The sequence below is a fragment of the Macadamia integrifolia genome, chromosome 12 (assembly GCF_013358625.1).
Source record: "Macadamia integrifolia cultivar HAES 741 chromosome 12, SCU_Mint_v3, whole genome shotgun sequence".
In the NCBI taxonomy this organism is placed as follows: domain Eukaryota; kingdom Viridiplantae; phylum Streptophyta; class Magnoliopsida; order Proteales; family Proteaceae; genus Macadamia; species Macadamia integrifolia.
Window position 1 is genome coordinate 16,540,965 of NC_056568.1, and position 26,140 is coordinate 16,567,104.

The 26,140-nt window shown below is 38.2% G+C and overlaps 1 protein-coding gene across 1 annotated transcript in view; it reads left to right on the forward strand.

Moving 5' to 3' along the window:
* LOC122058145 (protein transport protein SEC24-1-like) overlaps positions 1 to 26,140 on the forward strand; it is a 27,204-nt gene continuing 1,064 nt past the window's right edge. The window contains exons 1-12 of the mRNA XM_042620662.1: positions 1 to 576; positions 671 to 736; positions 2,652 to 2,705; positions 2,793 to 2,965; positions 3,378 to 3,564; positions 3,728 to 3,873; positions 3,949 to 4,103; positions 4,314 to 4,395; positions 4,518 to 4,633; positions 14,164 to 14,262; positions 22,386 to 22,509; positions 25,305 to 25,582. Of these exons, the coding sequence (XP_042476596.1) occupies positions 249 to 576; positions 671 to 736; positions 2,652 to 2,705; positions 2,793 to 2,965; positions 3,378 to 3,564; positions 3,728 to 3,873; positions 3,949 to 4,103; positions 4,314 to 4,395; positions 4,518 to 4,633; positions 14,164 to 14,262; positions 22,386 to 22,509; positions 25,305 to 25,582 (1,808 nt within the window). The 5' untranslated portion in view covers positions 1 to 248. The remainder of the gene's footprint in view (positions 577 to 670; positions 737 to 2,651; positions 2,706 to 2,792; positions 2,966 to 3,377; positions 3,565 to 3,727; positions 3,874 to 3,948; positions 4,104 to 4,313; positions 4,396 to 4,517; positions 4,634 to 14,163; positions 14,263 to 22,385; positions 22,510 to 25,304; positions 25,583 to 26,140) is intronic.

Below are 26,140 nucleotides of genomic sequence, written 5' to 3' on the forward strand. Positions count from 1 at the left end.
GTCTTCGATGACGAATATTGCCCCTATCTTCACATGCATGGAATACTATACGGTTTGAGTATTTTAGTAATTTTCATAGAAATGTCGTCCGTATTCATATTTTTGCAAATTTGCGCGTCTGTGTACACCGGAATACTGGATTATTCACTCACCATGACAGCATCGCCATTGTTGTTTCCTAAGAAAGACTGAACCTTCGTTTTTTTATTTTTGGGGTTCTTGTATCTGGATCACAGAAACTCTCAACAATGGCGGTTAGAGCAACTGTTTCGCGATTTCCGATCGATGCCGATGCTCAAGAGGCTGGAGGATTACCATGGGGAGTTACAGTCACACCATTCGCGACGACTGACGAGCATGGAACCCCGCCGGCATATGGTTCTGATGGTCATCTTCTTCCTCGCTGTGAAAACTGCTGGGCGTACTTCAATACATACTGCGAATTAGAGCAGTGGGCGTGGAGTTGCTCCCTCTGTGGAACCCTAAATGGTCTCACTTCGCAGGCTATCTCTCGTTATTCTCATCCACAGTCTTGTGCGGAGATGATGTCGTCTTTCATTGATCTCGAAATGCCTGGTAATTCAATTTTCCTAGCGTTGTAATGGCGCTGTAAATGTTGTAAACTTCTGTTGCTTTTTTGTTATCTGAGATCTGTTTTCCTTCTCTGTAGTGGATGGACCAGGGGAAGATGCAATGCAGGCTTGTCCGGTTTATGTCGCAGCGGTTGATCTGTCGTGTAAGATTTGATTGGGAGCTCGGGTGAATCATCTTTTGTTTAATTCTTGATCTAGCTTTTTTTTTTTTTTTTTTTTTTTTTTTTTTTTGGTTGCTATATGGTTGTTTTTTTTAACTCAAGTTAGATAGCTGTACTCTGGATCTTTGCTTGTATGCGTTTGTTGTTTGTTTGCAATAATAACCGGTTCCAAGCAAGGATATGTAGGGCTTAACAATTGTTCTCTACTAGCGTGGTCACAAAATTTTGACATTATTTCTGTTACTTGGCAGAGATTTAATCAACTAATAAGCTTGAAATTCTTTCCATGATTGTAGTAGAGTTGTAACTTGTGGAACCGATCCATTGTTCAATTAAGCTTACTTGGAAACAAGCTAGTATCAGTTAAATCCATCAATCCTTTTCCCAGATGATACATCTTTTCTTGCAGGTCAATAATTCATTTGGATTTGGTCATGATTTTGTTGGAGTGATCTGTTTGCATGGTACATAATTGTATAAGAATGCTATTTTTCTGTAGTATTTATTTCAGTTGCAGTATGGTTTTGATCTGTTTTAAATGCCGAACAACCATTTTTTTTGGTTTGTCAAGAGCATTCAAGCAGCCATGTTATCTTCTAAGAATGCCTCCTTTATGGTTTGCTTGAAGTTATCATTATCAATGTTCTTTTCTTGGGTGCATCAGTAAATTTTCTTCTTTATGTACTACTGCTGTTGTTCTCAAGGTTCTAATCAAATGAAGAATATAAGCTATTATCGAAGAAAACTTTTATTAATATGTATTGATGCTGAGTCCTACAAAATTTTTAGGCCTACAAACCCATTTCCACTTTACCAATGGGAATTTGTTCTTTTTTTATCTTTTGCATCAATCACGAAGAAAATTTGTCGTGATCTTTTCCATCCTTGTAAAACTGCTGCGGGATCCTGAAAATAGGCAATAAAAAAAAATTCGGATGCTAATCAAAGTGCTTTGTATCAAAATCAGCTGACCACCAGTACTAAACCTAGTTAGTCTATTGTTTTCAATACAATTGAAAAAAAGAAACTAAAAAGTTGGGTAGGGGGAGGAATGGCTTTTGGGAGAACAGAGAAAGGAGATTGAGTGAGGGGAGAGGTGACAGGTGATGGGAGGAAGGAGAGCGGGGGATGTGGGGAGTGGTGGATGGAGAGAATATTGAGACTGAGTGGGGATGTGTGGAGAGATACCCATAGAGAGTAAGGAGTTGGACTTGTCAAGGATCGAGAATTTATGCTTCCACATCTGACTTTCTTCCTGAATTTTCTCTACACTACCAATTGCCAGAAACATTTCATGTTTCCTTTCCATCTATTTTCTCTCTCCACCCCTGTGAGTGTCTTTCTTTCTTAATAACATTTTGTTTAATATTTTCTTCGACGTATACTTGGCCTAAATAAACTATCTTAGCGAACATACAACCAATATCTAATTTTCCCTGCCCCGTACTTGATGTTTCATGTTTTATAAGTTTTTGTAATTTCCAATGTCTCATAAAATATTATGCTCAGAAATGCATGCAAATCATTCATTTTTTATATCCTTGCATGATATCATTGCTAACGTTTATTTATGGCATTTTTACGAATGTAAATTGTCCCAAATCTTTACTATTTATGGTGATATACATGTTGAACTTATTGTTTCCATTGAGCAATGATGGAGAGATTTCCCTTTTTCTATGCATGAGCCCACTCCTCTATTTGAAACTGTCTCAGCCCTAGAGAAACCCGAGGCTTTGGCTAATTTCAAATGCAAGGGGAAGTCAGGATTGGTCTCCTTACAATAATCATTGTCATCAAGTTTATCTGAAGGGTGCATTTATTACTTATTAAGAGCTCTTATGTGTTAGTTTTGGTGAGAACTGATGTATAGTGGATTTCTTAAACTCCTTTGCAGCTTCTGAAGAGTTTTTAGAACTTATCAAAAGCGCTCTTTTAGCAGCTTTGGAAGGTTGGTGACTGCTTCAATCAAAGTGATTTTTCTGCTCCCTCTGTTCATGAATTCTTCCAGAAGATTGATTTTTTCCCCTCTTGGCAGCTCTTGGGCCAGGATCTCTGTTTGGTCTTGTTACATTCAGCCACAAAATAGGATTATATGATGTTCAAGGGCCAATACCGGTAGTGAAGAATATTTTCGTTCCCCCAGATGTGGATGGCACCCTGCAAATTGAGCTTGAAGATGCAATGCCTTTGTCATCCTTCTTGGCTCATGTATGTGATTTTCAAATACAGCCACTGTGCTATTTCTAGAATTCTTGCTGTAGTGATTTTTTGTTTCTTGCATGGTATATTGCATGTTATCTACTTGAAGTTATTTGGAATGCTGTTACGATTTGTGGTAGATTTTTCAACAAGGTTTCAATGCCAAAAATATCAACTATGTCATGATGAACCTGCCTCCTTATGACAACTATTAGAATGTCCATTATAGCAGTGGCTACATTTTAAATATTCTAATATTGAAATGTAAATTTTATTTTGACTTAAACAGTCTTTGTTTTGTCATTTGCACTTCACCTATACATATAATTGTCTATGGTCTTGACTACTACAATTCCTTTGACTACCAGTTGTAGTGGTCATTCTAGGACCATTTTTCTAATGTTTTACGATTCTGGAACAGGTAGAAACTTGTAAGGACCGCATTGCTGCAGCTCTTGAAACACTAAAGCCAACAACTTCCTGGGAAAGAACCACTGCTGCAGGGCAAGGACTTGATGGTGTGTTACTTGGTGGGCGAGGTTTTGGAGTAGCAATGGAATCCCTCATCAATTACCTGGGGTCAGAATATGGAAATACATTTGCACTAGGTGTGATAATGTCCAATGGATTTTGAATTGTCCTTTAGCTCGGTTTTAATTATGACATATTTCATTTTAATTGAATAATTTTTTGCCTTGTTTCTTTAGATTGTACCTGTTAGAAGACATGATATGTAAACTAATAAAGGCCGTTCTTCTTAAAACAATGCAGCTCGGATCTTTGCCTTTTTATCCGGTCCTCCTGATTATGGAGCTGGGCAATTAGATACGAGACGTTATGGTGAGCAGTATGCTAGCAAAAGGGAGGATGCTGATCGTGCTTTACTTCCTCCACAGATACCTTTCTACAAAGATCTGGTAATGTTGGTTTGAGGAAAGACTAATTTGGGTTGGAGGTACTTATTGAAATCTGAATATTAAAAAATTTCACAGGCTGCTGTTGCTGTTCAAGCAGGTGTTTGTGTGGATATATTTGCTGTTACAAATGAATACACTGACTTGGCATCACTGAAGTTTCTTAGTATTGAGAGTGGAGGGTCTCTGTTTCTGTATTCCAACACCGATGACTCGACACTTCCTCAGGACATGTAAGTTCATTGTATATTTCTTCTAGGATGGCTTCCCTGATATGATATCTATAGGCTAAATAAAGTGCAACAAGGTCTTGAATGTCTCACTTATAATTTTCTTGCAAAATTTAACTGCTCCCTGAATTAATGATTTGGTTAAGTTTAATTATGAGCTAATTGTGCTAGTTTGTCAATATTATGTTGAATTCTGTCAAAATCCTGTTGCAGGTATCGAATGTTGAGTCGTCCATATGCATTTGGCTGTGTTCTGCGATTGAGGACATCTACTGAATTCAAACCCGGTCGTACTGTATGTGCCGACCTAAATAACATCAGTATCGTTTTTATATGGAAGCTCTTTTCATCAGTATATAATTTCTTTGGTTTATTTACTCGTTCTCCTCTTTTGTAATCTTTTTGGTTCTTTTGCAGTATGGTCATTTCTTCCCAGATCCCCAGTATGAAAATGTTCAACATATTATTTGTTGCGACTCTTATGCCACTTATGCTTATGACTTTGACTTCACCAGTGCTGTTGGATTTTCAAGGTATAATTATATTCGAAATGAGCATATTATATTTTTCAAAAGATTTCTTTCATTGCCATCTCATTCAGCATAATTATTCATGATTATCTTGTCATGATTTGTTTCATTCAAATTGTCAAACAATGTTGAACTTGGGATAGTTCATAGATTGCTTTAGTTCTCAAGAGACTGAAAGGAGCTCCATTTCCAGTGTACCATTGTTGTTGAAGGATGTTGGTTGCCAAGGTACTATAGTTCAAAAACATGCTGAAAATTTGGTGATTTGGACGAGGCCAAGACGACATGACAGATGAATTAAGAAATTGGCACTGTTTAGGAGAAATTTTGGTTATTTCGGTTTTGTTCACAATGTAGGCAAAAATGCCTTGTTTCGGCGAGATTTATGTCATTTTCGGTTGAAATTTCGGTCATGCCTACATTGTAACTGTATCGGAAAAATGTCACCAATTTCGGTTTGATCAAAATGCCCTACCAAGACGAGTTTTCGAACCATGCGAGCTACAGTTGACGCCTTTCCAGCTGAACACCTAGTTTTTCCATGTAGACTAATTCTTTCATTCTCACTGTTAGATGGGGAATGACCTGAATAGGTAACTAGTCAAATGTGATTCCCCCTTGTTTTCCCATACTGTACTGCACCCAGTCCTAGCTAAAATTCCAGATCAAGTTGTTCAGCAGAGTAGTATTTGGGACTGAAGTTCTAGGAGATGAATCACCTTCAGGTAAGATTAAACTCCCAAAATCAGAGTGGGAGAAGATTGGGGCGGGTAAGATGAATCACCTTCAGGTAAGTTCAAATGCTTCTCAACCCAGTAGAGTCGGCAGTTTCTGGGTAAAGAAATAACAGGAAAGAAGAAATAAAGAAGAAGAGAGAGAGAGAGAAAGAGAGACTGCACAGATGGGGCGGGGAAGAAGCTTGCCACATAGGCTACATAGGCACCAAATAATTCACTGTAGTTGTCAAGGCGTCGCCTAGGCGTCCAGGCGGTTTGCCTGGGGCCTAGGCGACAATCGCCTTATTGCACTGCATGTTGCCCTTGTGTTTTGACACTTATTTATACCAAATATCATTTAAGTAAATGCTTTTTATATTCATTTACTTAAGATATTATTCATAAATAAGCAAATACCCCCTATTTGAATCCAATAAATATAGTTTAAAAATCAAATTCCAAAAGGATAAAAATTCAACCCCCCAGTCCAAGAAGAAAAACTGGATTTTGGTTATAGGGGCGATTTTCAACTTTTAAATGCTGGAGTTTTTCTCAATTATGAAAATTTTATAAATTCTATCATTTTAAAACATTGCTAAAAACCAAAAGTCCGGTAAAATAATTTTTTGTTTTGATATCCATAAAATTATTTTCATTCAGACGATTTTAACAGCATTCGCGCACTTAAAAATAAGTTTGACTGGAGCATAACTTTGTCATTACAACTTAGATTTAAATAATCTTAGACTTGTTGGAAAGCTGGTTTTATATTATAACTGATATAAAAAGTCTCATGTAAAAATAATATCATTTGACCAGTCAAACTTATTATAGAACCAGAACATTTCTCTAAATTTTATTTTTTATAACTTAATATGACTTAATGTTAATTTTTTATGATTTAATATGGTTAAATGTTGATTTTTAATGACTTGATATTGCTTAATCTTGATTTTTTATGATACAAGGTATATATAGCTTACTAAATAATATTAGAAAATAGGAAAAATAAAAAATAACAATTGGTCGCCTTGTTCGCCTCAAGGCGTGCGCCTTCTCTCCTAAGCGCTTAGACAACCCTCCACCGCCTTGGTTCACCTTGGTGCCTTGACAACTATGCAATTCACTGTTTAATTCATTCTCAATTCGGCCCAATGAATTGGGTTACAGGCATGGTTTTAAGTATCGGTGCGTATCGTGCCGTATCGGTAGGCATCGGCACGATACATACCGATACGCTACATAGAATTTTGGGCCCCCTTTTGCATATCGCCGTATCGTACGTATCGTATCGTGCCGTATCGTATCGGTACCGATACGTACGATACTCTGCGATACGAACTTTTGAAAATCTGGAAATTCCCGAGAGTATCGGTACGTATCGGTACCGTATCGGTATGTATCGACAGTATCGTGCAGTATCGAGCCGTATCGTACTGTATCGGTACCGTATCGGTATGTATCGACTGAAAATATGAAAATTCCCGTGAATGTGCCTTTTATTGTTTGAAACAAACACTTCAAACTCTCACCAATAGTTTTCTATATTTCTCTTCTTTCTTCCCCTTTGATTCACACACCTTTTTGGAGACTCAAATGGTAGATTGAAATAAACATTGTCGAAGTGAATGGTTCAAAGAAGAGAAAAACATAGTCCAAGAAGAACCTTGAACTTGAAAGTTGAAAATTTTGAATAGTAAGTTCTTGAATCTTTACTCACTTTTTTCAACTTTAACCTTAGATTTTCAAGTTTTTTTACAAATCTAAGGTTCATCATAGGGGTGTCAACCGGTCGGGTCGTTCGGTTTCGCGGGCTTAATCGGGTTAAGACTTTCAAGGCTAACCGTGTCCCCCATTTAACTAATCGGCTTAGTTATTGAGGGCATGGTACACTTTATATTCGGTCGGTCGGCCTCGGGCTATAATCGGGCCACCTTAATCGGGCTTTAGTCGGGCCTTAATTGGGCTACGGACATGTTTAATGTTAAACGGGTTTTAACCATTTTTAAACGGGCCCTCTTTAAAATGTGCTCTTATATTTCGGCCCACTCATGCAAGCCCAAAAAAATGACAATAAATTAATAAATGATACCAAATATAACCATTATTTAAAATGTGAACATGTTTTTACTTTTTAGTTTTTACTTTCTAATTTGGGGGGTAAAATAGGTATTCTACAATCATTAAAGGGTCGGGCTAGGCCAATGCACAATAGGCCGGTTCATCGATCTGGCGCCCGACGGTCCAAGTGGCAAAACCAAGACCGACCGTTTATAAACGGGCCGGGCTCAAGCCCGACACGTTTAATAAATGGTCCGGGCTCAAGCCCGACACGTTTAATAGACGGTCCGGGCCGGGCCGATCTATAAACGGTCGGTCCCGATCGGTTTAGTCAGTTCGGGCCATGAATTGACACCCCTAGTTCATCATACTTAGAATCACATTTTGTGCATCATTATTACATGAAATCATTGGATTTATAAGGATTTACAAACTTTTTTCAAGAGAAAATGAGGGTTTCAATTTATTTCAAATTTCTTAGATCTACTCATGCTCAATGATTAAAAATGTTTAGATTTTGTATATGTTATGTAAAAACAAGTGTTCTACAACTTCCATGGAAAATTTTGATTTTTCTCAAAAAAATATATTTGTCTATCAATATGATATACCCTCATCATTTTGAACATTTTCAACTCAATATATTTGTCTATCAATACGATACCCTCTACTTAAGTATTTATGCATTCTACTTGTTATATATAACTTTTTTTAACTGTTTTTTTATGCAAAAGTGTATAAAAATGTGTTCCCTATCCATTTATATGCGTATCTTTAGCGTATCTTAGCGTATCTCCGATACGTATCTTAATTTTGACCGACCGATACGGTGACCGATACCGATACTTTAATCCTTGGTTACAGGCATATTTATAAAAGCGAAGTTAAAAGTCTCTTAATTGAAGTCTACTACTGAGATAGAAATAAGATCTAATTATCTAACCCCACCTCTATAGAATTGGAGTCACTCTAAAAAAAATAGAATGAAACTTGATCTTAACTGAAAGATTACAAGATAATTCTAATTAAGTAAATGAATAAACTACTAATATTCTACTAGACAAAAGACCCAAATGTGAAGAACCCGGTTCACGGTTTGGGTCGATCCATGGAAACTCTCCTGCATTACAAGTCATTGAGCCTAATTAGGGATCTGACTGAGCTAGCCTTTCTTCCTCTTTGTGTGTACCCTTAGCGCTGCATCACAGTACCATGCTTTAGTTCCCTCATATTAATTCTTATCTCAATTGCTTTTAGACCTCTATTTTATGTACGGGTTCCAATGACTGAAATCGAATCGCTTAGGGCCCACAAGAATGATAAAATATCTCAATTTGATGGTTGAATGGCAATCTTGTAATTTCAGAAACAATTCAAACACTTATAGAGAGGAAAATAGATAATAGGCCAAACAAAAATAGAAATGGGAACGAGAGGGGTGTTTAAGAATTACCAAAGAGAAGGGGGGGTAATAGAGTATAACCTTGGGAAACAAGGTCTTAATTGTAATAATAGGGAATAAACTCTTTTCAAATAAAAAGAAAAACTTGTTTCTTCTTCTTGTTATAGTGAGAACCAGATAACCAACGGAAGAAAACAAGCTTCAAGTCGATGGAACTTGCTCAGATCTTATCGGATAGACCAGAAACTCCAGGCGAGGGCTGAAAATCCTTGGGTCTCTTGATTTCGGCAGACAAGCACCTTAATCAGCAGGCAAATGAAAATCAAAAGCACCTGCAACTCAGATCTGGGCGAGAGCTTTAGGTAGGCCTGAAATTGGATTTCGAACTCAGGTTGGGGAGGAGCTTTGGAGCTGGAACCTTGGGGTTATTTTCTCCGAAGGAAAAGGAACCTACAACCAAAGTTTCTGGACTAATCGACCCTGGCAGAAGATTCAACAACACTGGTCCTGAACCTGGTAGTGTCGCTCTGAACAGAACATTCCCAGACAAGGAAGATATATAACAGGGAAAGAGAGAAAAAATGACAATAAAGAAGAAGAAGATAAGAAGAGAAAAGAAGAGGGATTTCAGAGATTCAGGGCGGGGGAAAACAGCTCACGGCAGCCATGGTTTTCATACCAGATTTCAATTCTTCAAAAACTTCTAATCTAAAATTGAATTCTTCTCCATTACAAGGCTATTTAAAGAAAATAATGACATAACATTGAAAGCTAATTAAAAATGGAAACTAAAACTAAATAGCAACTAAAATAAAAATCAAATCTAAATAAAAGACTGCCAATCTAATCTCTAAATAATAAAGGAAAGTAAATAAAAAACCCCAAATCAAAGAGATCCCTTCCATTGCCCAACTGCATCAGCTCTCTCGGTCTTAAAGGAACTCGACTCCGTCGAGTTAGGTCGTGCTCCCAAGATACGCTTGTAAGTGGCTTGCTAATGAGGTGGCATGTATCTCGAAGCAGAAGATGGGAACACAACACCAAGAGTAGGGAGAATAGGCTGACATGTCACTGGAGTAGGAGTAGGAGTCAGTCGACGTGTTATGTCTGATAATGCGTGTGGCCTCATTAAATACACATGACCTCCTTGCTTCACCTTGATGGTGTTCCGTGCACCATCATAGAGAATGCTTGCATGTCGCTGCCAAGGTCTCCCTAGAAGAATGTCGCAGTGCTCCAATGGAGTGACCAAACAGGTGACATGGTACTGTAACGGCCCAAACTGTAAGCATACTCGAACAACTGCAGTGGCCTCTTCTCGAGCTGTGGGTTTAAAACCTCACACGTGAATCTTCTTGAAAAACTGCTTCTGTGGAAGGTTGTGTGCTCGAACAAATTCAGCAGATATGAAGTTTGCTTCTGCCCCGATATCAACTGTATGAACATCAGTAGGTTCAGAACCGTGCAGAAGTGTACCCTTCTGTCTGAAGAGAGGAGCTTTGTCAACTAGTCTGTTTGAAAAGGATGAAAGACTAACTGAATGAGCGTCTACATCCTCATCACCATAGTCGAACATATCATCTTTCTCGAGGGGATAAGGATATAAAGCAGACTCATCATCACTTTTCTCAATTGGTTGCTTCTCTGCTACATTCACAAAACGAGTCTTGTTGGGACACTTGTTGGAGTAGTGACCCTTCTCGCCACAACTATGGCATCTGATGTTCTTTAAGCCATCACTGTTTTTGTTGAACTCTGACATTTTTTCTTCAATTTTGCGAATTTCAGGCTTTTTTTCCTCCATACGTGGTGGAGGTCTATAAACTGAAAGAGGCTTGAGCATACTTCCAATAAATGGACTTCTCTTCAGTTGTCTTGGCATGAGCCGCTGCCACATCAACAGACCTGAAATCAGTGTTAGTCAACTCAAGTCGAATCTCACTACTTAGCCCACTGATATATCGCATCACTCGTTGCTGGTCTGTTTTCTGAAGTCGACACCTTGAAGATAGTTTGTGAAATTCAAGGGTGTAGGAATCCGCATCTTTGTTCCCTTGTTGCAAATTAAGTAATTTATGGAACATTACCTTTTCATAATTAAGAGGAACAAATTTTTTAGTCAGGATCTGGTTCATGACCTCCCAATTGGTAATGGGTCCAAGTCTTCTGACAAACCTTGCATGCAGTACATCATCCCACCATGAACATGCATACCCAATAAACTTGGTGAGGATAAGTTCACACTTCTTCACATCTGGAAGAGACATGCAAAAATCCTCTTCACTTTAGTAAGCCAGTCTAGGAATTCTTCAGGTCCCTTTTGACCACTGAACTCTGGAATCTCAACTTTGATGCTATAATCTCTATTGAAAAATTGCTGGGTAACATCCTGGGGGACAATTGGGTTAAGTTGCTGCCTCTGAGGTGTATCTTCGATCCGTAAAGTGTTGAACTGACGAGGTAGTGTAGAGGATCCTTCTTCAGCTCACTTGTCGGACCTTTTCATAAAGGTAGTCATCTCTTCCATAAACTTGTCAAACTCGGCTTTAGTCCTCTCAAGCCTAGTATCAGTATTCTGTTGATTCTCAGCTAACTCACGATACAATTTGTACAACTCAGCATTAGTGATGTGACCTGTCATGGTTAGAAAATTGCAGGAAATTTGCTCTGATACCACTTGATGCAGATCCAGGTTCCAATGACTGAAATCAGATTGCTTAGGGTCCACAAGAATGATAAAATATCTCAATTTAATGGTTGAGTGGCAATCTTGTAATTTCAGAAACAATTCAAACACTTATAGAGAGGAAAATAGATAATAAGGCCAAACAGAAATAGAAATGGGAAGGAGAGGGGTGTTTAAGAATTACCAAAGAGAAGGGGGGTAATAGAATATAACCTTGGGAAACAAGGTCTTAATTGTAATAATAGGGAATAAACTCTAATAAAAGGAAAAACCTGTTTCTTCTTCTTGTTATAGTGAGAACCAGATACCCAACGGAAGAAAACAAGCTTCAAGTCGATAGAACTTGCTCAGCCCTTATCGGATAGACCGGAAACTCCAGGCGAGGGCTGAAAATCCTTGGGTCTCTTGATTCCGGCAGACAAGCACTCTAATCAGCAAGCAAATGAAAATCAGAAGAGCTTCAGGTAGGCCTGAAATTGGACTTCGAACTCAGGTTGGGGAGGAGCTTTGGAGCTGGAACCTTGGGGGTTATTTTCTCCGAAGGAAAAGGAACCTACAACCAAAGTTTCTGGACTAATCGACCCTGGCAGAAGATTCAGCAACACTGGTCCTAAACCTGGTAGTATCGCTCAGAACAGAACATTCCCAGACAAGGAAGATATATAACAGGGAAAGAGAGAAAAAAGGACAATAAAGAAGAAGAAGATAAGAAGAGAAGAAGAGAAAAGAAGAGGGATTTCAGAGATTCAGGGAGGGGGAAAACAGCTCACGGCAGCCATGGTTTTCATATCAGATTTCAATTCTTCAAAAACTTCAAATCTAAAATTGAGTGTTTTTCCATTACAAGGCTATTTAAGGAAAATAGTGACATAACATTGGAAGCTAATTAAAAATGGAAACTAAACCTAAATAGCAACTAAAATAAAAATCAAATCTAAATAAAAGACTGCAAATCTAATCTCTAACTAGTAAAGGAAAGTAAATAAAAAACCCCAAATCAAAGAGATCCCTTCCATCGCCCAACTGCATCACTGTCAGGCTTAGCCAAACCCAGCCTAGCCCTGATGGACCCTGATTGGGCTGGGCTTAGCCCAACCTAACCCAGCCCAGTACTATTGGTTACTTGGTTGCTTGATCTTGATACATTGCAGAGGCCAAAGACTAAGATTTTCTTATATATGTAGATTGTGGAGGTCAAAGACTAAGGTTTTCTTATATATGTAGATTGCAGAGGGCAAAAACTCAGGTTTACTTTTATATGTAGATTGTGAAAAAATGAAAGACTTTTTATGGACCTTTTTCTATAAGTACCCATTTTTAATTATTAACATATTTATATTATTATGTACTTAATCTATAGGGTCGGGTTGGGTTAGGTTGAAGGATTGGGTTGAGGCTTCAACCCAGGCCCAGCCCAACCCGGCCTAGGGCCTGAAATTCTTAACCCTAGCCCACCCTATGGGGTTGAAATCTCAGCCCAGGCCTGTTCTGTCTCAGGGCGGGCTAGGGCGGGTTCGGGCTGACCAGGATTTTTTGACACCCCTAATTATATTGATCTACCATTCTGTGTTATTCATCAGTCTTCCTGCTGCCAGTACGATCCATGATCTGTGTTTTTTCAAGGTTCAGATTCTGCAATCGATTATTAGTTAAAGAGTTTCCTATGTTAATTGAATTCTTCCGTAACTAATTATCTAGCTGAAGAAATAGTTTTCATGTTCTGTCCAGTATTTAAAGCACTCGACCAGCTCCTGGTTTAGATCTGATCTTTGGTTATTAAGATAATCAATTTTCTTCTGATGCTTCTGTTTTGAGATTCCTTGTTTGAATGAGATTCTAATAAATCTCAGAATCTAGCCGTTCGATTGAATGCTATTTGGGATATTGTATTCTCAGTTATTGTAACTACATTCAATCAGAATCTGGTCCACACCTGATCTGTTGTTCTGCTGTTATTAAACTTCAATCGAATCTGGTTTATTTACCCATCTGCGATCCTGGTTTATTGAGGGATTCTGAAACCTAGTATTTAGGAGACTGGAAACCTCATCTCTTACACAATGATTTAGACATTATAAATAAGTTAAAAATAGTTCAAATGAAAAACTATAAACCCCTAGTTCTGAAATTATGGATTTTTTTTTTCCAGGCTTGCTGGTCTGAAACCTTGTATCTGTCTTTGATTCTGACGTCCACACCTGCATCTTACATCCATGTAAGAGGATGAAAAAATGCTTGATAAAGCACAATGGCTTCTTAAGTATGCGAGCTTGAATCTCTATCATAGTTATTTCTCATGAAAATGAAAAGAAATGTTAGTCACTTGGAAGATTATTAGCATATATAGAACATTTGTGCAGTAAATCTTGTGGAAACAAGTTCTGACAATATTGAATTTTTAGATGATAAGATTCAGCCACATTCCGCATTTTAATTCCCAGTCTTCTATTTGAATTTTCAACATCTGGTTTGTTTGGCTACATCGATACAGTTGTGGTTGTCTGCTTTGCTTATTTGCTAGCCTTTGTTTTGTTTATACTTCATATTCTCTGTTCATTATTATTTTTTTGGGTGTAACTTCTTGGTATTGGTATGCTGCGATTTCAAATTGTGCTTATGATGTTTTGAATGAGTAGATATGACTAAATCTGACTCTGTGTTTCTGCAGAAATGCTGCAGACCCTCCCGTGCTACAGATAGCGTTTCAATATACCGTTGTTGTGCCACCGGAGGAACTTGCTAGTGTGGAAACGATTTCTCCTAGTAGGTATGTTCATCCCAACCATATGACAGTTGAGAGGCGGGTCTAACTTTTGTTCATGACCTTCTTGTTTTCCTGTCACTCTGTTTTGTTGTAATTATGGATCACAATACTATCTTAAATGCTTGTAAGAGAACAGAATCGTTAATAAAATACAAACTTCTCTTTTTCATCAAATGAATGACAGTTAGGTCCTTGGCGCTAGCTTCTGCATGGGGTTGATAAACTGTCACCTGGTGTGTTCATGATGGCTAGCCTTCGCTTTTGCATCATCATTTCAAGGAATGTTTTGAAGTTACAGAAATGTCCAATTTGTTACAAAAGTTTAATTGATAAACTTTTAGACCACTAAAATATTTTTGGAGAAATCATGACAATTTTTTGAGAGACATTCAATGCAGCTATACCTTTGTTTTCAGACTCTGCAGTTCATAGATGCTAAAGCTAGTTGTGGCGACTGGCAAACCAAGGTGGTTTATAATTTTTATTAGGGAATTATTTAGGAAACTGTTTGAGAAAGTAGTTTTGTCAGGAAATGATACTTAGAAAAAGTTCGAAACTATATGGAATTGAGTTTTTATTAGGAGAAATTTATGAGAGAGGTAGAGAGTGGGAGAGTGTAGTGATCATTCTATTTGAAAAAATGGGAAAGGGGGAATAAAAACTATTGAAGATTTTGTTATTTTACTTGAGTAATTGCGAATAGTGTTAGACCATTCATGTTTTTTTTGACTGGTTTATCTATGTCAATATAAGGGGAAAAAGGAAAAATAACTCTTTTTTGGCTATTTCCTTAAAAACAGCATAACTCAATTATGCATTATCCCCACTAAATGGGGTCAGTTACATTGATCCTTTTTCTCCAATCTGCTTTATTCAAAGCCATACTGGTTACCAATCTTGTGCTATCCATGTTTTTCCTCAACATTTATCTTAGATTCATTTAAGGCCACCTACTGGGGTAGCTTTAGGGAGAAGAGGGAAAATCGCACAAGAGGGAGAAGGGGATCACACACCACGCGCAATTCACTAATTCTAAAATTAAATTCACTCTAAAAAATCAAACATTGAGTTATGCAAGTATATAAAGGGAAAATAAAGGACAACTACTTAGACTCCAAAATTGAAATTGACTCCTACTTAGACTCCAAACAGAAACCTACTTTCTACCTCCTATGTATCCTACTCAAAGTCAAATAAAAGACATAATGTAAAACTAACTACTACCAGCCATATTTGGACCAAAAACTTGGGCTGGACCAGTTCTTGGCCCTTGGCTTCCACAGCCGGTCCTGCTGGTCCAACCAGGTAAGTGCAATTGTATCTACATCAGCTCTCCTCTTCTGAAAAGAACTCGACTCCGTTGAGTTTGGATGAGGTCCAAGAATGCCGTCAGATTCGATGCGCTTACCAACTGTCCTCTTAAGCTCGAGAGGGGGAACATCTTTTGCTGGAAGAAATTTCATCTCGAGGCCACCATGCTGAAAAGTGTATGTATTCTCATATCCATAGTGCTTGGCTTTCTTGTCGAACAACCATGAGCACCCTAGAAGAATTTGACAGAATTTCAGAGGGAGAACATCACATTGAACCTGATCAATTAGTCCACCAATGGAATACGTGGGCCAACACCTTTTATGAATTTTCAGATTATTGTTGTTCACCCATCCAACCTTGTAGGGATATAGATGAGGCTTAGTTTTCAGTCCCAAATTGTGAACAACATCTTCAGCAACATTGGTACAACTGCCGGGGTCATTCACGATATTACACAAGTTATCATTGCATCGCACCCTTGTTTGAAAGATATTATTACGACGCTAATCGTCCTCCTCAGGAATCTTCTGTGTAGTTAAAAGAGGATGGATCACAGAGAACGGTTGAGGCTCACCATCACTGTCACCATTGTTAATCTCATTAGGATCATGATCGCATTCAGCCTCCAAATTTACTGTTCCTATTTTTGGTTGCTCTTCTGGTGCATAGAGTATAAAATTGGCCTTGTCGATGTAGGCTAACAACCGGTTAGGACATTGATTAGCTCTATGCCCGTACCCCTTACATGAGAAACATTGAATAGCCTCCTTTGGAAATAATAAGTTCCTGTCATAACCACGCTGAGGTGAGGAGTATGGCTGATTAGGTCGTGATGATGACATGTTTGAATCACGACGAGGTGGAGAATATGGTCGGCTAGGTTGTGAAGATGCCACAGATGAAACACTAGCCTGTGGTCTACTGATTGACTTTTCCTGTGGAGATGACTGTGGTTGAATAGAACAAGGAACTCTAGGAAAAACATCTGTAAATGACCTCTGATTGTATGGGCGTTTCAGACTTTCCTCAACCTATATGCTACATGTACAGCATCTTCAATTGTAGGCAGTCGGCTGAAGGCAAGGGGCAACACTAAGTTGAGGGTGCAAACCATTGCGGAATTGTGCTACCAATACTTCGTCATCCCACTCAAAATCAGAACGAGTGGTCAAGTAATAAAATCTAGCAACATACTCTTTAACGGTCAAATTCTCTTGTTTCAACTGTGCAAACCTGAGATACATTTGCTGCTGGTAATCAGAAGGTAAGAATCTCCTGTTCATGACTTCATGCATTTCAGCCCAAGTAGTGACCAAACCAATGCCTCGGGTTAGGTTCTGTTGCTGTTGCTTGATCCACCAGATTCGGGCCATGCCTTTCAGTTTGACCTCTGCAAATAGTATCTTTCGGGCTTCAGTCAACCCATACCATCTTAAGAATGTCTCTAAGATTTGAATCCAGTCAAGGTACAGTTCTGGATTGTTGTCTCCATAAAAATCAAGGACATCCAATCTTGCTGCTCTTTCTGCTCCATCATCATATCTACCAGTTCCATATGGTGGTGAAGGTGGTGGCGGTGGTGTATGATGTGGTGGTAGATCCTGTGGAACGGTGTTTGAAGAATTCCCAAATTGAATGTGACTCTTTCCTTTATCTACTACCACCAAACAATCAATAGAAGATTGCATGGATTCCATCATTATCATAATAGCTTCAATTTTTGCATCATTTTCTCCCTTGTTCCATATGGTGGTGAAGGTGGTGGCGGTGGTGTATGATGTGGTGGTAGATCTTGTGGAACGGTGTTTGAAGAATCCCCAGATTGAATGCGACTCTTTCCTTTATCTGCTGCCACCAAACGATCAATAGAAGATTGCATGGATTCCATCATTATCATAATAGCTTCAATTTTTGCATCATTTTCTCCCTTGTAGAAGTACAACTATTGAACAACTTCACTATTGGCTATCATGGTGGAGATGGGGCAAGATTACACTCAAATATGATGGCAAAATGGTAATTAAAAGATGTTTAAAGGGCAGTGGCAGAATGATAAATAACTCTTTTTTTTTTCTCTGTTATGCTTTCTCTTTTTTTTTTTTCTTCTGATTCTGCTTGCTCTCGCTGCTACCCCTCTTCGTCCGACTTCTTTTTTTTTGGCTCACCTTCCTGATGCTGCTGCTTCTCCTGCGCTGCTTTTTTTATTTTTTTTATTTCTCAGTCCCTGTAAGAACAGAGAATAGAGAACGGGAATGGAGAAGAGAGATGGAGGGGTGTTCTCAGTAGGGCCGAAACAGGGAATGGGGAAGAGAATAGGGGGTTGTAGGGAGTGGGAATGGGGGAGAATAGGGAGTTATAGGGAGTAGTGTGGGAGTCGCAAGGATGGGTTGTGGGATGAAGTTGTGCTTCAATAGAGCAAGAGAAGGGATCCTTCAGCTTTGATACCAATTAATGGGGTAGTCTTAGGAAGATGAGGGAAAATCGCACAAGAGGGAGAAGGGGATCACAAACCACGCACAATTCACTAATTCTAAAATTAAATTCACTCTAAAAATTCAAACATTGAGTTATGCAAGTATATAAAGGGAAAATAAAGGACTTCTACTTAGACTCCAAAATTGAAATTGACTCCTACTTAGACTCCAAACAGAAACCTACTTTTCTACCTCCTACGTATCCTACTCAAAGACAAATAAAAGACATAATGTAAAACTAACTACTACCAGCCCTTGTTGGACCAAAAACCTAGGCTCGACCAGTTCTTCTTAGCCCTTGGCTTCCACAGCCGGTCCTGCTGGTCCAACCAGGTAAGTGCAATTGTATCTACATCACCACCCTTATCTCTCTTAGCTTCTTTAATCTAAATCAAGTCTCCCCTCCATGTTGGAGTATTCAAAGGACTCCATTCCACTTGTCCATGCCACCTTAAGCAACTTTCTTTTAACTTAACATGTATTAGAGTTACTTTTAAATTAGCTTTAATTTGTTTATTCCTCATGTTATCTTTTCTAGTTTTACCACCAACCATCTCAACATCCTCATTTTAGGCTTTTAGCTACACCAAGTTGTTATATGTTGTTTCTTTATTGCCCAACATTCAGCTCTATACGTCATTGCTGGTCGTACAACTGTCAGATTAAATTCCCCTATAAGTTTAAAAGGAACAAGTTGAACCTAGGTAGCTAAAACTTTCTCCTTTATTTATAGTTGAATCCAAGCTAGCTAAAAATTTCACTTTTTAGTGTCCCCCTATCATCAATGTTATCCACTCCTCTTTCAGTCATTGTGACTACAGTTACACATCGTGAACTCTGCTTCTATTCTACTTGTCTTAAAACCTTTTGATTTCAAGGTTGAGCCTTTATCCTTGCTTTTGTTTCTTCCACCAAAAAAGTATCATTAGAAAAGCATACACCACGGGATCTAATTTTGAATGTCTCTAGTCAGTTCATCAATGATAAGCACAAAAAAATACAGGCTTAGAGCTGATCCTTGATGTAAACCAATTAGAATTGAGAATCCACTACTCTTCCGCCCACTTTTTCTTACACTAGTCACTACACTATTATACATATCTTTAACTACAAGAACGGCAACAACTCACCCTTTTCTCAACTAAATGGGGTCTGCTACATAGATCTGCGAGAGGGTAAGATGAAAAAAAAAGCAATACCTCAGGAACATCCCACCTAAAAGTGGTCGGCCGTATGGATCTTTGCCCTCCAAATAGCTCTGTTTGAGGTCATACTAGGGTCAAGACCTAACCTTGCATGTCTTTCCTTATCACCTCATCAATGGTCATTTTAGGTCTGCCCTTAGCTCTTTTAGCTCATTCCATCTGGATCTGATCACTCCTTACTGGAGCATCCCAAGGCCTCCATTGAGCATGGCTATACCATCTAAAATGACATTCTTGGAGCTTTTTCTGAATTGGGGCAACTCCCAAATCAGCTCTAATCCATTCATTCTTTGCTCTATCTCTCCTAGTTTTGCCACACATTCATCTCAACATCCTCATCTCTGTTGCACTCAATTTGTCTAGGTTACGCTTCTTGATTGCCCAACATTCAGCCTCATACATTATAGCCGGTCTTACAACTGTCCTGTAGAATTTTCTTTTAAGATTTAGAAGAATATGTCGATCACAGAACACTCTAGATGCACCTCTCCACTCCATCCATCCTACTTTAGTTCTGTGAGAAACATCATCTTCTATCTCACCTTCTTTGTTTATGGTTGACCCAATGTATTTAAATTAGTCTTTTGCGGGATCACTCTTTTCGCGAGTTTTACTACTTCGTTATTTGTCGTTGAGCGACTAAAGTTACATAACATATACTCCGTCTTCGTTCTACTTATCTTAAGACCCCTTGAGTCCAAGGTAGATCTTCATAAATCTAGCTTATTGTTAATCGCTGCCACTATCTCATCCACTAGAACATGATCATCGGCAATAGGCATACACCACGGAACATCATATTGAATGTTCTTGGTTAAATCATCCATGATAAGCGTATATAGTAAGGACTTGAAGCAGATCCTTGATGTAGCCCAATTACACATATTTTAACTATGCCCACCTATTTATTGAAACATTTTTTTTTCTAACACTTGGCGAATTAACCCTCGAGGGACACTCTTATCATAAGATTTTTCTAAGTCAATAAAGACCATATTGAAAGCTTTCTTAGATTCTCTAAATTTTCTATTAGTCTCCTATTCAAATAAATAGCTTCCTTGATGTAGATCGAACTGTCAAAAAGAGAATTCAATGCTGGCCCAATTCTGGTTCAGGTTTGGTTCAGTTTCGTACGTCGAACCAGCCTTATTTTTCTCCAATCGGATCAGCCAACTTGCTGTTACTGTTCACGTGAACAGTGCCTTGGGGTCCAATATTGACAGCTGATTTGGGAAAGATGCTGACAGCACTTTTTAGGATATTAGATATTAGTTTCTATTTTTATTTTTTTGCTTTATCTTTGCAAGTAAGCTTTGTAACTTAGGAAGATTTGTTTCCTTTTTTAGTTAGTTTCTATTTTCTTATTGAACTAGTTAGTTTCCTATTTTGTTGGTCAAAAGAAGTTTCTATTTTGGTAGCTTAGTTTCCTTTTTATCATTAGTTAGTTTCTAGTTTACCCTTACTTGGTTAGCAAGTTAGAAGTTAAATTAGAAGGTTTTATTTTTAGCTTTAGTTTCCATTTTTATTATGTCTTTGTGTCCAAGCAATGTAAGGCTATTTAAAGAACATCAATTATAATGAGAAGAAGATTTGAGTTAAAGAGAAAAAAAAGATGGCTTATGCTGTTGTGCTGTGGCATGCAGTTGGGTGAGATGCCTAAACCTGAGGGTGAGATGCCCATTCACTAGTTCTTCTTCCCCCTTCTCAACCCTCCATCGAATTCTCTTTCTTTTCTTATTTCCCTTTTATTTGTTTGTTGTGAGAGAGTGTTTGAGAGCTATAACCAAGCCTATTGGAGGACATATTCTCTATTCAGCCATAATTTCAGATCCTGCCTGGGATTAGAATCACTTATGATTCTAGTTCTACATTTTTCCTTGGTTGATCATTCTGGCATAAAACCAAATTGGTTATTCAAAATATTTATTTTTTATCTCAGGCGGGTTTCAATTACTCTTTCCTGTAATTTCATAGTATGGCTCATAAGGTATATTCGTCTATGGTTATTACACAAAGTTGTAGAATAAAGTTGAGCAACTTGGTGTCCTCTGAAGGAACATTGTGACTAGTGTTTGGAGTTTCACATAGCAGTTTACTTTTATTTCCTGAAAACTTTGTGTCTGACTTCATTTTTTTTTCATTTCTCACTCACACTCTTTCTTCCCACTCTTAAGACTATCTACTAAAGCGTTATAGTCTTATCTTGGATCTGTCAAATGGGTGATTTGTATCTCGAGCATAGTCGTCAAGGCGACTAGGTGACCCAAGGCATTGAAGGGGAACTTAGGCGCCTAAGAGGCAAGGCATGCAGTATGTGTAATATAGCGATGACAATTTTATATAATCATGCATAATTATAAGCCGACCCCATTAAGTTGGTATAAGTCTGAGTTTGTTGTTGTTATGCTAATATCAATGCGATATTATTTACTTATTCTTGTAATGACCTAGTATGAGAAAACCAACATACAATAAACAAATCATGAGCTTTAATTTAAGTTTATTCATAAAAAAAACAATATCATAAGTCAACATAAACTCGTGAAGTGCCAAACAAGGCATTCTGTCTCCTTAGACAATGATTTAGAATAAGATGTCTTATTTTCCCCATAAGCTTAGCCAATCACTTTATTATAGGGTTTACTAGTCTTTTGTGATGTCAATTCTCATTTCATAATTCCTTCTAAATGCAAGTACTATTGATTAGAAAATACTTTAAAATTCATTTTTCGTCAAAGTTGGAACAGGATTCTTTTTTTTCTTTTTGTTTTTTTTTTCTTTGGGGGGGGGGGGGTGAGTGGGTGGGGGGAGTTGAAAGAATAGATATCTTTTGACACTTACAAAATAAATGTGCATTATGTTGCTTTTCTTGCATTTGCAAACCTTTTAGTAGTATTTTCTTTTGATTTCTTATTTAATTTTTTCACTTAAAATTGTTTATGCTTTCTATACTGTCTCGTGGACAGCAAGGCCAGCAGTGCAAATGTCATGCTGTACCAGGCGACAATGTCATAACATTCCAAGCAGTTTTGTTCCATATAGGATTTACTTTATTTCTCATTCTGCTGTCTGGTTAGGGTATTTCTTCTTTACTTTTTAATTTTTTTCAGTGATATGGTTTGCTTTTATGCAGATCCAAGCATTCCCTCAAACGCCGAATAAGGATACGGACATTACAGTATGGAACTGCTGGAAATATCAATGAGCTGTATGACAGTGTTGATTCTGAAGTCCTCTTGTCAATCCTTGTTCACAAGGTATGTTTCAGTAAGTTTGGTTGATTATCTGTCAAAAGTATTTGTCGAAATTTTCAAAGCATGGAACGTTAGAGGAGGTAAACTGAGTGAGGATTTTCTTTCAGATTTTTGAATCATGACAAGGTCATTTCCCCCAGTCTTTTTAAGTTTTGAGACTTCTTTTTCAGAACATTCTTCTCTACTTAACGGATTCTAGTGTTGGACTTCAAAGATGAAGTGAATGAGCCTTCACGATGAACAGATTGTTTGGTTCTGTAAGGAAATGAGTAGTGTCATAGTGTGGGCCATTCAGAGTAACGCTAGCAAGGAACCCTTGCAATGCATGGAAGAGGAGTTCAGGTTAGAAAGTATTACACAAAAATAATTGAGAAACACAGTTATAGGTAAAATATAGAACAGAAATTCTCAGCATGCAAAGAGTTAGTTTTAGTGACATAACAGAAACAATAAAGGGCAGTTAATTAAGTTTCCATAGGAAAACTCAATCTAAGAAAAGGATAAAAACTAAACCTCCACAGTCCTCTACAATCTTAGAAATAAACCATTAGGCTGGACAATATATGAAAATGTAAAGATTGTGGGAAAAGCATTTTAATATTTCGATTTGATAAAGGAATTTAAATTCCTGTATTGACTATACTGAAAAATAAATTAACATGCAAAAATAGAAAAAAAATAAAATTGTTTGGCACTCAAAAATGAAAATCATTGGTTGTTTACACTTGGGATCATAAGGTCTCTGTCTATTGCATCAATTTCAGGACACAGTTCCAAAATGAAATTTTTTTATTTTTGGCTTGTGATGGAACATGGGACTCATAGCCATTGACAGACTCTGATCAAAACCCGACATCTTAGAATCTACTTGTTGAAAATTGGTAAACTTATAAAAGGGATAATAGGTGCTACAGTGTGAGTGCAAGATTCTGGTCTGAAAATTTTCTTTTTTCATCGATATGTGCCACCATTTATATATGTGGCATATCTTTAACTCCCATGATCTATGTTGTCCATGGCCTTCATTGTGGACACTGGACACTGGGTCTCTTCTACCACTGTTCAAGAGGGACAGGAGGACCAAACCATGAAAGTCACTTCACAGTAATGCAACTTGGGTTCCAAAACCCGGCTTTTGAGTAGCGGCAAACTGGAGAGGAACTCAAAATAATATGGTCAGTGGCAATTCTGTACGTATCTTGAAGTTAAGGACCCCTTTTGGGTAATACAAGAGGATTTAGGAGAAACCAGGAAGTAAAATTAAAGTGAAGGGATCATTCTGGAATTTAAACTAGAGTATGATATAATGGAATTAAACTATGGAAAGAAGGGGCTGAAAGTAAATAACAGGCTTTCGTCCTTGCTTGCTTCAAGGTCTATGTGGTTCCAAAGGGGAAGCCAAAGAGGGTGAGTCAATCCTCTATCAAGGGCTTTCTTAATGAGATGAGGTACCTATAATTGGACCAGGTAAACTAGGAGTCACCTAAGGGTATGTCCACCAAGTCAAAAAAAAAGCTACAAAGGGAGGTGAGACCCTGAGCAGAAGAACTGGAGGGATTAAAAGATTTCCCACCAAATTTGTCCTCCTGGGAGATCGCTTGGTTGAAATCACCTATTAGGAAAAAGGGTAAAATCCAAGATTCCAAAAAAAGAAGAGAGATGTTTCCAAAATAGATCATGGTCATTTGGGGGTGGGTGGGGGGAGCATAGATTCTGATCAGAAGCCAAGGGCCCTTCCCACAACTACGTAAAAAAAGTGAGTCATGAACTTTTGATCACAAAACAAGTCTCGAGGGCTGGATTTTGTGAGAGCCCAAGCACCAGATCCCACCACCAAAATCCTTAGATCCTTCGCTAGGGCAGAACCCCAAAGTCATATAGTTTTTCAGATATTTGGGGATGGGAAATCTTCCAAACTAGAGAGTTTGGTTTAAAGAAGAAATAAAATGCAAGTAAAGGAAGTTGACGTCTTCTTATTTCCTTTCAATTAACATAGAAGCACGGTAGAGTTAGGAGCAGAATATCCAATCAGACTCTCTTCCTTTGAGTTCAAATTACGAGAAACCTTAGGACAAGGCTCGTGATCCCTTTCCCTTTTAATTTCAACCAATCAGACCCGAAAGATGAGGATTAAGGAAGGGATAAGTTCTGCGATAAGACAGGGAACCAGATTTGAAATTCTGGTTAGTGCACCCAGCAGAGATCAAATCTCGACTCTAAACTGTACAGGATGAGTCATTAGAGCACAGGGATGGTCTCTTTAATTTCAAACTGATCTGAAGAGTATTAATAGAGATTGATGTCCATGCTTGGGGCTGCAAGTAACGTTAGAATAGAACAGGAAGAAAGAAGAAGAAACAAGGAAGAGAGAGAAAAGAAGAGCAACGAAATAAAGGAGAGAAGTAGAATAGAGAAAGGAATAGACTGAGAGGAAGGAAAAAACAATCTGCCGCAAGCTTGCACAACTTCACATGAACTCATAAATTCCCATTCATTCCATATTCAAGTCTGATTGATGGTTGATTATTGCTTACATATATAAAAAGAAGATTCCGAATAGGAACTGAATTCAACTCCAACTGGGAAACTATCTTATGCCATTTATCTTCCAAAACAAAACAGAATAAAATAAAAGATTAAAAAATTGCCCTATTGGGCCAGAATCCTGCTTTGGGCTGGGTTTCCAGTTTGGGTCATGCTGGTCTAGCCACGCAAATGCAACTGCATCACATGTTTTCTGTACTTTGTTTGGCTAAATATTTAAATTATTTACATCTGGTTGCGTTCAACTTGTCCAGGTTATTTCAGCATCTTTGGAGCAAGGAGTCCGGGAAGGGAGGATGTTGCTCCATGACTGGCTAGTAATTCTCACAGCTCAATACAATGATGCTTGCAAAGTTGTGCAGTATGGGAATGCAAGCTTATCAACTTGTCAGATTGATGCCTCACTCACACAATGCCCACAACTGCAAACTATACCCCGCCTTGTATTTGCTTTGCTCAGAAATCCCCTTCTTCAGTTCCATGAAGAAGGTGTCCATCCAGACTATCGTATATACCTGCAATGCCTTTTCAGGTATTTGATACTTCAGTAGGTAGCGCTATGCGTCTTTTTGCATGCGGATCATGTCATATAATGTGAAGAAATATATGTGCAATATTTTTATACTACCAACTAAGAACCTATTGCCACTTTCTTCTGCGTCTGGTTAACTGCGGAGGTAGGGATGGCAACGGGTCAAGTTTGGAAACAGTTCTGAATTTTTCTCACCATCTTTCCTGTTGCGGATTTTTTACTTTGGGGAGCCCATTATTGAATAAAACTTGATATGACATGCAAATGGGGTAGGTGGAGGGAGGAGTGTGTTAGGGTAAGACCGTAAGAGTGATCTGAGGCAGGTTGCCTTAACTCACCTCACTAGTACCATGGCTTATGGATCACTGCCATTGTTATAGTTGCTGGAAAATTTCATCGCCCTCATTTCCCATTTCTGCACCCTTGGCACCTTTTTGCTGGCTGAGCTTTGCCTCATCTGTCCTCCCATTTCCCCCACACCTTGCCTGTGTGTGCGGATATTTTTCCCCCCGTTGGTTCACAGTATAACAACTGTTTTTTTCTTTTGGGGGGGGGGGT